This window comes from Anomaloglossus baeobatrachus, chromosome 2, assembly GCF_048569485.1.
Source record: "Anomaloglossus baeobatrachus isolate aAnoBae1 chromosome 2, aAnoBae1.hap1, whole genome shotgun sequence".
Classification (NCBI taxonomy): domain Eukaryota; kingdom Metazoa; phylum Chordata; class Amphibia; order Anura; family Aromobatidae; genus Anomaloglossus; species Anomaloglossus baeobatrachus.
In genome coordinates, this window is record NC_134354.1 from 109,476,891 (window position 1) to 109,488,897 (window position 12,007).

The 12,007-nt window shown below is 46.5% G+C and overlaps 1 protein-coding gene across 1 annotated transcript in view; it reads left to right on the forward strand.

Annotated features, from left to right (window-relative positions):
* PIGS (phosphatidylinositol glycan anchor biosynthesis class S) overlaps window positions 1-12,007 on the forward strand; it is an 81,996-nt gene that overhangs the window by 12,499 nt on the left and 57,490 nt on the right. Inside the window, exons 4-5 of the mRNA XM_075335264.1 lie at window positions 4,177-4,266; window positions 8,080-8,171. Coding sequence (XP_075191379.1) covers window positions 4,177-4,266; window positions 8,080-8,171 — 182 coding nt within the window. The remainder of the gene's footprint in view (window positions 1-4,176; window positions 4,267-8,079; window positions 8,172-12,007) is intronic.

Here is a 12,007-nt window from a genome sequence, read left to right on the forward strand (position 1 = left end):
CGCTACTCTGGAGACTCTCCAGAGTTTCGGGTGGATCATCAATTTTCCAAAGTCAAATCTGACACCGGCCCAATCGCTGACGTATCTTGGCATGGAGTTTCATACCCTCTCAGCGATAGTGAAGCTTCCGCTGAACAAGCAGCGTTCACTACAGACGGGGGTGCAATCTCTCCTTCAAGGTCAGTCACACCCCTTGAGGCGCCTCATGCACTTCCTGGGGAAGATGGTGGCAGCAATGGAGGCAGTTCCTTTCGCGCAGTTTCACCTGCGTCCTCTTCAATGGGACATCCTACGCAAATGGGACAGGAAGCCGACGTCCCTCGACAGGAACGTCTCCCTCTCTCAGGCAACCAAAGCTTCCCTTCGGTGGTGGCTTCTTCCCACTTCATTATCGAAGGGGAAATCCTTCCTACCCCCATCCTGGGCGGTGGTCACGACGGACGCGAGTCTGTCAGGGTGGGGAGCAGTCTTTCTCCACCACAGGGCTCCGGGTACGTGGACCCAGCAAGAGTCCTCACTTCAGATCAATGTTCTGGAGATCAGGGCAGTGTATCTTGCCCTGAAAGCGTTCCAGCAGTGGCTGGAAGGCAAGCAGATCCGAATTCAGTCGGACAACTCCACAGCGGTGGCTTACATCAACCACCAGGGAGGAACACGCAGTCGGCAGGCCTTCCAGGAAGTCCGGCGGATTTTGATGTGGGTGGAAGCCACGGCCTCCACCATCTCCGCAGTTCACATCCCAGGCGTGGAAAACTGGGAAGCAGATTTTCTCAGTCGCCAGGGCATGGACGCAGGGGAATGGTCCCTTCACCCGGACGTGTTTCAGGAGATCTGTTGCCGCTGGGGGATGCCGGACGTCGACCTAATGGCGTCCCGGCACAACAACAAGGTCACGGCATTCATGGCACGTTCTCACGATCACAGAGCTCTGGCGGCAGACGCCTTAGTTCAAGATTGGTCGCAGTTTCAACTCCCTTATGTGTTTCCTCCGCTGGCACTGTTGCCCAGAGTGTTACGCAAGATCAGGGCCAACTGCCGCCGCGCCATCCTCGTCGCTCCAGACTGGCCGAGGAGGTTGTGGTACCCGGATCTGTGGCATCTCACGGTCGGCCAACCGTGGGCACTACCAGACCGACCAGACTTGCTGTCTCAAGGGCCGTTTTTCCATCTGAATTCTGCGGCCCTCAACCTGACTGTGTGGCCATTGAGTCCTGGATCCTAGCGTCTTCAGGATTATCCCAGGAGGTCATTGCCACTATGAGACAGGCTAGGAAACCAACGTCCGCCAGGATCTACCACAGGACGTGGAAAATATTCCTGTCATGGTGCTCTGCTCGGGGTTTTTCTCCCTGGCCATTTGCCTTGCCCACTTTCCTGTCCTTTCTTCAGTCCGGATTGGAAAAGGGTGTGTCACTCGGCTCCCTTAAGGGACAAGTCTCTGCGCTCTCTGTGTTTTTTCAGAAGCGCCTGGCCAGACTTCCACAGGTACGCACGTTCCTGCAGGGGGTTTGTCACATCGTTCCTCCTTACAAACGTCCGTTGGAACCCTGGGATCTGAACAGGGTGCTGATGGTTCTTCAGAAACCACCGTTCGAGCCAATGAGGGATATTTCTCTCGCACGCCTTTCGCAGAAAGTGGTTTTCCTAGTAGCAGTCACTTCACTTCGGAGAGTGTCTGAGCTTGCAGCTCTGTCATGCAAAGCCCCCTTCCTGGTGTTTCACCAGGACAAGGTGGTTCTGCGTCCGGTTCCGGAATTTCTCCCTAAGGTGGTATCCCCCTTTCATCTCAATCAGGATATCTCCTTACCCTCTTTTTGTCCTCATCCAGTTCACCAATGTGAAAAGGATTTGCACCTGTTAGATCTGGTGAGAGCACTCAGACTCTACATTTCTCGTACGGCGCCCCTGCGCCGCTCGGATGCACTCTTTGTCCTTGTCGCTGGCCAGCGTAAAGGGTCACAGGCTTCCAAATCAACCCTGGCTCGGTGGATCAAGGAACCAATTCTCGAAGCTTACCGTTCTGCTGGGCTTCCGGTTCCCTCAGGGCTGAAGGCCCATTCTACCAGAGCCGTGGGTGCGTCCTGGGCTTTGAGGCACTAGGCTACGGCTCAGCAGGTGTGTCAGGCGGCTACCTGGTCGAGCCTGCACACTTTCACGAAACACTATCAGGTGCATACCTATGCTTCGGCAGATGCCAGCCTAGGTAGGCGAGTCCTTCAGGCGGCGGTTGCCCACCTGTAGGACGGAGCCGTTACGGCTCTATTATGAGGTATTTTTTACCCACCCAGGGACTGCTTTTGGACGTCCCAATTGTCTGGGTCTCCCAATGGAGCGACAAAGAAGAAGGGAATTTTGTTTACTTACCGTAAATTCCTTTTCTTCTAGCTCCAATTGGGAGACCCAGCACCCGCCCCTGTTTTTTTGTGTACACATGTTGTTCATGTTGAATGGTTTCAGTTCTCCGATATTCCTTCGGATTGAATTTACTTTAAACCAGTTTATATTTTTTTCCTCCTTCTTGCTTTTGCACCAAAACTGAGGAGCCCGTGGGAGCACGGGGGGTGTATAGGCAGAAGGGGAGGGGCTTTACACTTTTAGTGTAATACTTTGTGCGGCCTCTGGAGGCATAGCCTATACACCCCAATTGTCTGGGTCTCCCAATTGGAGCTAGAAGAAAAGGAATTTACGGTAAGTAAACAAAATTCCCTTCGTTCACCTGATGTGGTTGTGCAGCCCTCGCACAACCACGGTATAAGACGGCAGTGTGGTGTCAGTAATCTTCTAATCTGTTAGCCCACAATGTCCATCCAGGGAAGCAAATTCCTGAAAAGCGGGTCACGTGACATATCATTGGGCGTCTCTGGTAATCTGACCTCCGTACCAAGCAGCTCTTGCCGTGAACCGACAGAGGGGAAGATCAGCAGTAAAGAATGGAAGCACGGTCTGGTAGAGCGCTAAGGAGGCCACAGTATTAGAAAAGAATAAATTCTACAAAAATTAATCTATCAGCCACAACGCGTTTCGATATACACTATCTTCAGATATCCACCTGATGAAGATATTATGTATATCGAAACGCGTTGTGGCTGATAGATTCATTTTTGTAGAATTTATTGTTTTCTAATACTAGGGCCTCCTTAGCGCTCTATCAGACCGTGCTTCCATTCTTTATAGTCCATGTAACCTAACAGGTATAAGATACGACATATTGCTAGGTTCACACACTGCGTTTTTTTGACGCTGCGTTTTTGTGCGTTTTTGCGGCAAAAAACGCACCCGCGGCAAAAAACGCGGCAAAACGCGCATATTTTGCCGCGATTTGGTGCGTTTTTTGCTGCGTTTTTGCTCACTGCGTCTTTATGCGTTTTTTATCAGTGAACAAAAAAAAAAAGGTCTGTCATTTCCTTCTTCAATATGTTCTTCATTCTCCACTAATGTATGCAGGAGAGCAGACAGCTGCAGAACTACAAGTCTCAGCATACTCCATCCAATAGTGTATGCAGGAGAGCAGACAGCAGCTGTCGAACTACAAGGCTCAGCATCCTCCTTCCAGGACTGTATGCAGGATTTCTTTGCCCCCCCCCCCAAAAAAAAATGATGTGGGCTTCGCCATATTTTTGTATGCTAGCCGGGTACAGCAGGCAGGTACGGGCTGCCTCCAACCCCCAGCTGCCTATTTGTACCCGGCTGGGAACCAATGATATAGAGAAGCCCTTTTTTTTTTTTTAATTATTTCATGAATTTCATGAAATAATTAAAAAAAAAAAAAAATGACGTGAGCTTCGCCTAATTTTTGTGTCCAGCCGGGTACAACTAGGCAGCTGGGGATTGGAATCCACAGTGCAGGGTGCCCATGCTTTCTGGGCACCCTCGCTGTGATTTGCAGTCCCGCAGCCCCAGAAAATGGCGCTTTCATAGAAGCGCCATCTTCTGGCACTGTATCCAACTCTTCCAGCTGCCCTGATGCCGGGTGGCTCGCTGGCTAATAATGGGGTTAGGGCTAGCTGTATAGCTGAAGCGACGCATGTGACTGATACAAAACAACGGAAATGTGAACTTAGCCTTAGTGGGAGAACTTGCACAATTGGTGGCTGACTACATACTTTTTTTTCCCCACTGTATATATTCAGTACTGAGGAGACTCAATATATTCCTGCTTAATGTGCTTTCCTACAGCTCACACAACTTTTAATTGCCGCTATGAGTTCAGATACAGAAGGACGACCCACGAGGAGGACGAGATTTTGTCTTTGCCAGCCTTGTCAGGTATGGAATAGTTTTGTAGTTCCCTATGAGTTTTTCTTTCTATAATATAGAACAATAGATGATAAATACTTTCTATAGTACTTGTACAGTAAGGGGTGTACATGAGAAGGGCGGCCTTACTGCCCGGTATATCACGTTTCACCATCCATTTAGGAAACATGGCCATGTTGCTGACTGGTTGTTTAGGCTCCAATAAATTGAGTAGCTGACATGGAGTGTCACCATGAAGCACCCCAGATTAAGTGGCAATTGTAGAAACGTCCCTAAGTAGCCACATATAGAAACGCAACAGACTACTTTTGCTGAACGTTAGGTAGAATCCTGGAGGGTACAAGGGGACTTTTATCCAGATATCCTACACACATTTCTACATTGGTCAGATTTTTGCATCAGTTCTTTTAAACCTAAAATGAGAAGTAAATCCAGATTTTTCTACACGATTACCCCTGTGGTTAGGATCCGTTCCGAATAAGACGCAACTCTTCCAAATCTGCAACATGAATGAGGCACAAATACCTACCCCCAGACATCACAGCAGACAGTGCATCTGCCGATGGTCTGTAAGGCTGTGCCGGAGCCACATTTGATGGGAGTCTTGGATCAGGCTATCCCATTAACAACAAAGGGTCCATCACAAAAAGCAGTCCATTGAAGCCATCTGTTTTATGCGACTGCTGCCTCTTTTTTACTGCTTAAAGGGAATCTGTCACCAGGTTTTTGCTCCCCCATCTGAGAGCAGCATAATGTAGAGACAGCGTCCCTGATTCCAGTGATGTCACTTACTGAGCTGTTTGCTGACATTTTGATAAAATCAATGTTTTCTCTGCTGCAGATCTAGCAGTTATACAGAGCTCATGAATATTCTGGACTACCTGCAGCACGCCAAGTAGTCCTCTAATGATAATCTACTGCTGATTAATCAGTTATTTTATCAAAACTACACTAAGCAGCCCAGTAAGTGACATATTGCTGGAATCTGGATCTCTGTCTCTACATTATGCTGCTCTCAAATTAGGTGACAAAACCTGGTGACAGATTCCCTTAATGGGTAGAAAAAGATGTGGGGCTTTTTAACCAATATACTGATAGAAAAAAAATTCCAATAATTTTTATTCCTTATACAGCAAAAAAAACTGGATGTATGAAGGAGGCCTTATGCGTGTGTTTTCTCAGGGAATTAAAGGTGTCATAAATTTAGAATTCTAAGAAAAAAAACGACCCAGTGTTCTCAGTTCATGAAAATACAATAATTTGCTAAAATAGATGTTTATTACTTTGTGCAGCCAAAGAAAACCAAACTAGCCGCGATATGAATGTGAAACATTTGCTGGATGCTCGGACATTCTGCTACTTTGTGTGTGGGGATCTTTTCCCTTTTGTTTTGGACCTGACAGTAGTGTGTCTGTTATATCCTGTAGGTGACACTAGAGGGCATCACATGTGGATTTTGGAAGCCGTGTTTTGAGACATTGAATTTATTATGTCATGAGCTCACACTCTTCAGAACATAAATTTTTGATAATTTATTAAGCTATTGTAATTGATCTCTATGGAGTAGCGTTTATTGTCCTTAGGCTGCATGTATATGATTAACAGAGCTTAGTGCCCACTATAGGCTTAAGTTTAGCCAATTGCTTCTGACTGAAGGTGAGCGGACCCGTGGATATTCGGGTTCGCCAAATCCTCACGGACTAAAAAAAAAAGTTTGGTTCGGGAACTGAACTTTACCCCAGACAATGAATGCCATACAGCCTAAAGGCCCCGTTACACGCGTCGATTTATCGTGCGTTCGCATGTGCGATCGCAGCCGCCTCCATCGTTTGTGCGTCACGGGCAATTTGTTGCCCGTGTTGCACAAAGTCGGTCACCCCGTCACACATACTTACCTTCCAAACGACCTCACTGTGGGCGGCGAACATCCTCTTCCTGAAGGGGGAGGGACATTTGATGTCACACAGCGGCCGCCCAATAGAAGCGGAGGGGCGGAGATGAGCGGGACGTAAACATCCCACCCACCTCCTTCCTTCAGCATTGCCGGCGGGACGCAGGTAAGCTGTGTTCGTCGTTCCCGAGGTGTCACACGGAGCGATGTGTGCTGCCTCAGGAACGACGAACAACCTGCATCCAGGAATGTGACCGATTATTTTGAAAATGAACGACGTGTCAACGAGCAACGATAAGGTGAGTATTTTTGCTCGTTAACAGTTGCTCGTAGCTGTCACACGCTACGATATGTCAAACGATGCCGGATGTGCGTCACGGAATCCGTGACCCCCACGACATATCGCCCGATATATCGTAGCGTGTAACGGGGCCTTAATGGAGATGAGAAGTTCTGTGCTGTAAAATGATTGCAAGGGCTAGGGGGCTGCAAAAGGAAGCTAACTGGAAGTAAGAGCAGGATAGTTATACATACCTTGTTTCCAGGAAGATAACACTGCAGTCAAATTCTTTTACGAGCCCGGTCATTAAGTTTCATGAATATTCACGGTTCCCCCGTCCACCCTCTGTTTCAGTATCTGTGATTGGATGCAGACTGCTATACATGCCCCCCCCCCCCCCCCCTCTGTGTCTGTGATTGGTTGCAGTCAGTTTTCTGTATAGTGTAAAAAGAAAGAAGTAAATAATTTAAAAAAATGGCCTGGGCTGGTACCATATTTTTGATAACCAGTACAAGCAAAGCAAGACAACTATAGGCTGCAGCCTCCAGCTGTCAGCTTTACTGTGACTGGTTATCATAAATAGAGGGGACCCCATGACTATTTTATAATTATTTAAATAAATTTAAAAGAAAAAAAAATGGTGTGGGGCTCGCCCCATTTTTGATAAACAGCCGTGGTAAAACTGACAGCTGGTGGGTATATCAGGCTTGAACGAGCCATGGTTATTTGCCCCTCCCAACTTAAAAATACTAGCCCGCAGCCACCCCGGAAGTGGCGCATCCATTAATTCTGGCGCATTACCCTGCTCTCCCCAATTGCCCTGGTGTGGGACCAATCAGGGTAATATATGGGATTGATGAAGGATAAATCACAGCTGTCATCAAGTCCTAGGTTAGTAATGGGGAGACGTCTGAGACATCCCTTCCCCCCCCACATCACTAACCTGTAATTCAAAGAAAATAAACAAACACAGAGAAAAATCCCCTCTTTCACCTCTTTTAAAAAATCTAAAAACACCCCTGCAGATCTGATATAATCCATATGACGATCCTGGCTTTGCTACATTCAGAGGGTTCAGTGATGGCAAATGCAACCAATCACTTCAGCCTCTGGAATACACTGAGAGCATCATGGGAGCCGGCTGTTGTAGAAGCGGGACGACATTGAGTTCACTTTAGGTCACAGCCAGGTTCCAACGGTACCAACTGTGACTGCCGGTGAACCCGCTGCCGGATTGCAAAACACTGTGCCGCAGCAGACCGGCTGAGATGGGTCCGGAAGTGACCACACCGGAAAAGCTTGCTGATGTGCTGCTCCGCAAACTTTCAACAAGCTTTATTTAGATGACAAACTTAAACAGGGACGTACAGGTAAAAGTCTGTTTCTTTCCTGGTGGGTTGGGTTCACATCTGTGTTATTAATCTGGTGCTGAGACAGATTTGTCACGTGGCAAAACATATTGGGGCCCAGTGGACTCAACTATCTTTCATGGGTTCTGTCTCCTTTTTTTTTTTTTGTCCTTTCTTTAACTGGAGAAAGTACCTTAGCATGCTGCAGATTTTTATTCCACAAATATAACAGATTGTGAAGCAAGCCTTTGTCTCTTATTACATGTTTATTCAGATTCTCACTTATCCATCTTCTCTTACAGAGGCAGATAGAGTTCTCCAACAGCAAAGCAAAGGAATCCAGGGATCGCTGTCCATAGTTGTTATACCAGAGGCCGCACAGCTTTTCCCTCAGGTAATGTCCATACCTGCCCAAACTGCTTCCTATAAACCTGTAGTGAAAGTGAGGGAGTGCTAGCGGTGGGGTGCTGGCTGAGAGGAGTTGGCACCGGCTAGGGGTGCTGGGTGGCTGGGGGTGCCGGCTTGTGGTGGAGGTTGAGGTTGGGTTGCTGGCTGGGGGTGGGAGGGGGAATGGCTGTTTGTCCTGGTACACTGACAGCTGGGGCCATTTAATGCTTCACCTTTCTGAATGTTCAATGCAACTGTGGGCAGTAAACCCTGTGATCAGCTAATTGGTGTGACACCGTCCTCATGGACAATTCTTACAACTCAAACATATATAGTATTATTTGGTTAATCATTTTGTATCCCTAGTGCTGATTTATGATGAATTTTTTTGCAAGTAAATGAAAACGGAAATCTTTCTATCTCACCTTTATTTTCATCTGTTAAGGTGAGAGTAATAACTACATTTGACACATAAAAAAAAAAATATATATATATAACGTTGCGCCCTGCAGCGGTGTGAGATAGCTTCACCAACACACGTACACAGTCTCTCATAGAAATTCCGGCAGTTTATTTAAAAACACTCAGCATAAACTGCCCTCAAACATAAACAATAAGTCCATTATGGAAGTTTTAGCAACTTCCCCTCTCTCTGGCTCCTGCCAGCGTACAACTCTAGCCAAGGTTCCTTCCAGCACCCAGGGCCCTCTGCAGACCCCTGTCTGTCTCTCCTCCTGGAGAGATTCGGCCCTACAGCCCTGGCCTGGCTTGGCTGCACTCACCTCAGACTCAATATCAGAGCCTTGTGTTCAGCCTCCACACAGGCTGATACACCCAGAGCTCCTGGCTCTGCTCTCACTTGTTTCCAGTACACACACACTGGACGTCTGGAGCTAGTCTCTATCTAGACTGCCCTAGGCACACTCCACCTAGGTTCAGAGACAGGATTGCTTTAACCCCTGGAGCCACACCCACAGGTGGTAAGGAGTGTGTAATCCGCATCACACACCCTTCCATGGCTCTGCATGTAATGCAATCCTGTGGAACCACAGGTCCCAGCCAACTTCACATCGCAGAGCACCCATGCTTCTGCAAAACATACCGGCCCTTTGTTATACAGCCGGTTGATACGTCACAATATATAAAAATATACAGTACATTCAGTGTGTCCACCCATATTCTGTCCGCCGCCATAAACTTGAGAACGGCGGCAGCTATAGGTAGAGAAGTGGTGTCTAGGTATAGTAAAGTAGCTACGTAATGAAACCACCTGTAGCGTCACCTGGTGGAAAACAACGGAGTTAGCATTTTTATCTCGAAAACGGAACGAGAGAGGGGAAAAAAAAGGGCATCATCCATTCAATACAAATCGACACCTTGCATACAGCAATGCTATGATTAGAACGTGTAAAACTCAAAAGGCTGCGTACGTGAAGCGATACCTTATGGAGACCTTCCTACAAGTCATTGTGTATGGTGGCTGCGTGGAGTGGCTTCCACGCTCACTTGACCTTGACCTAACCCCATTGGACTTCTTTCTGTGAGGTCACATCAAACAGCAGGTGTATGCGACCCCTCCACCAACATTGCAGGACCTATGATGACATATCACAGATGCTTGTGCAAACGTGTCACCTACCATATTGAACAATATGAAGCAAGATACAGTATGCTGTCCAGAGTTCAGAGGTGCATTGCAGCTGACGGTGGCCACTTTAAGCATCAAAGTTAAATGAGCAACATATGCGTGACCAGCATTCAATGTTTTTGGGGGGGGGTCATGGGTTTCATATCATAGCATTTCTGTATGCAAGGTGTCGATTCGTATTGAATTGATGCTGCCCTACAATTTTTTAATTCACTTTTTTTTTTTTCTCTCCTTCCGTTTTCGAGATAAAAATGCTAACTCCGTTGTTTTCCACCAGGTAGCGCTATAGGTGGTTTCATTGCGTAGCGCATGGCTACTTTACTATACCTAGACACCACTTCTATAGCTACCGCCGTTCTCAAGTTAATGGCGGCGGACAGAATATGGGTGGACACACTGTATGTACTGTATATTATATAATTATATATTTTTTTTTCTCTCTCGTTCTGTTTTCGAGATAAAAATGCTAACTCCGTTGCTTTCCACCAGGCGGTGCTATAGGTGGTTTCATTGCGTAGTGCTTGACTACTTTACTATACCTAGACACCACTTCTATGCCTATAGCTACCGCCGTTCTCAAGTTAATGGCGGTGGACAGGATATGGGTGGACACACTGTGTGTGTGTGTGTGTGTGTGTGTGAATACATATGTGTGTATGTATGTATGTATATATATATATATATAATGAATATATATATATATGTATGTGTGTGTGTGTGTGTGTATATATGTATATGTATATATATATATATATATATATATATATATATATATATATATATATATATATATATATATATATATATATATATATATATATATATATAATTATAATTTCTCAATACAGCCACCTTTCTTATCAATAACACCCATAAACCTTCCGTCCATGGAGTCTGTTTCATAATCTGTTGACTATTCTTTTTTTTTTTTTTTTAATTTGGGCCGCACCAACCACAGCCCCCAGACACTGTTCAGAGAGGTGAGATTTCCTTCCCCATAAATCTCCCATTACAAAGGGACCACAAGTTCTCAATATGTTTATCTCCAATGAGGAAGGGGCCAAGTCATTGTTTTTTTCTTATTATCTTGAGAGCCTTTACTGGCAGCTGAGCATGCGATGGATCATTGTCCTGCATTAAAAATAAAGGCTTTGTTGAAAGATGCAGACGTTTTTCTTCTACAATTGTTTGAGGAAAATGGCTTCTAAAAGCTGTCGGTAAATAGGGCTGAGAGGATCCGAACTGTAAAAGTGCCGATCCACGCGGTTTCAAGGATTTCCGGGTGCATGATCAGGATCCGGCACTGGGGAAAATAATTGAAAAAATGTAAAGAAAAACAGGAATAAAACAGTGTTTCATAGTTACTGAGACTCTGTGTCATCGCGGCACACTGCTTCCGGGTCGTGCATTCACTTCCTGTACTGTGCATCGTATACACAGCTTTCCATCTTTTCCCTGCCCACCGGCCGTCCTCTCGTCTGTGATTGGTTGTAGGCAGACGCGCCCCCAGCCTGTGACAGTATCTGCTTGTGTGCAGTCATCGCGGCTCAGTCATTGTCTGCACAGCAGGTGGTCGAGCTCTATGGCCGCTGGCTATGTAGCAGAGCTGAAGCGGCGTGGGACCTCGTGTGGATTACACCGGAGCTGCAGGGTGTTGGGGGTTAATTAAGAGGTGAATTTGGGTGCGTGTTTTGTACTTTATTCCAAATAAAGGATTTTTCTGTGTCTGTTTATTTATATTCATGTATAGGTTAGTTTGATGCAGGTATCTCATAGATGCACTAGGGCTTAGTAGCAGCTGTGTGCTGCTATTAACCCCTTATTACCCCGATTGCCACCGCTCCAGGGCAATCGAGAAGAGCCGGGATTGTCACATCAAATAGATGTGGCAATACCGGGCGGCTGTGGGCTACAGCCGGCATTATCATGGCTGGAAATGAAAATTAGGGGGGACCGCACGTCGTGTTTTTTTTTAAATTATTTATTTAAATAATAATAAAAAAAGCCACATGACCGGTACAGTTGCGCACACTTCTGACAGGAGCATGCATGTGTTTCTGTGTACATGCACGCTCATGCTCAGAGCGCAGGCTGTGCCGGCTGATGTTATTGCAGACTTGTACGGGTCTGACATCGCATCACCAGCACAGCACACACTTCTGACAGGAGCATGCATGTGTTTCTGAAAGACCTTG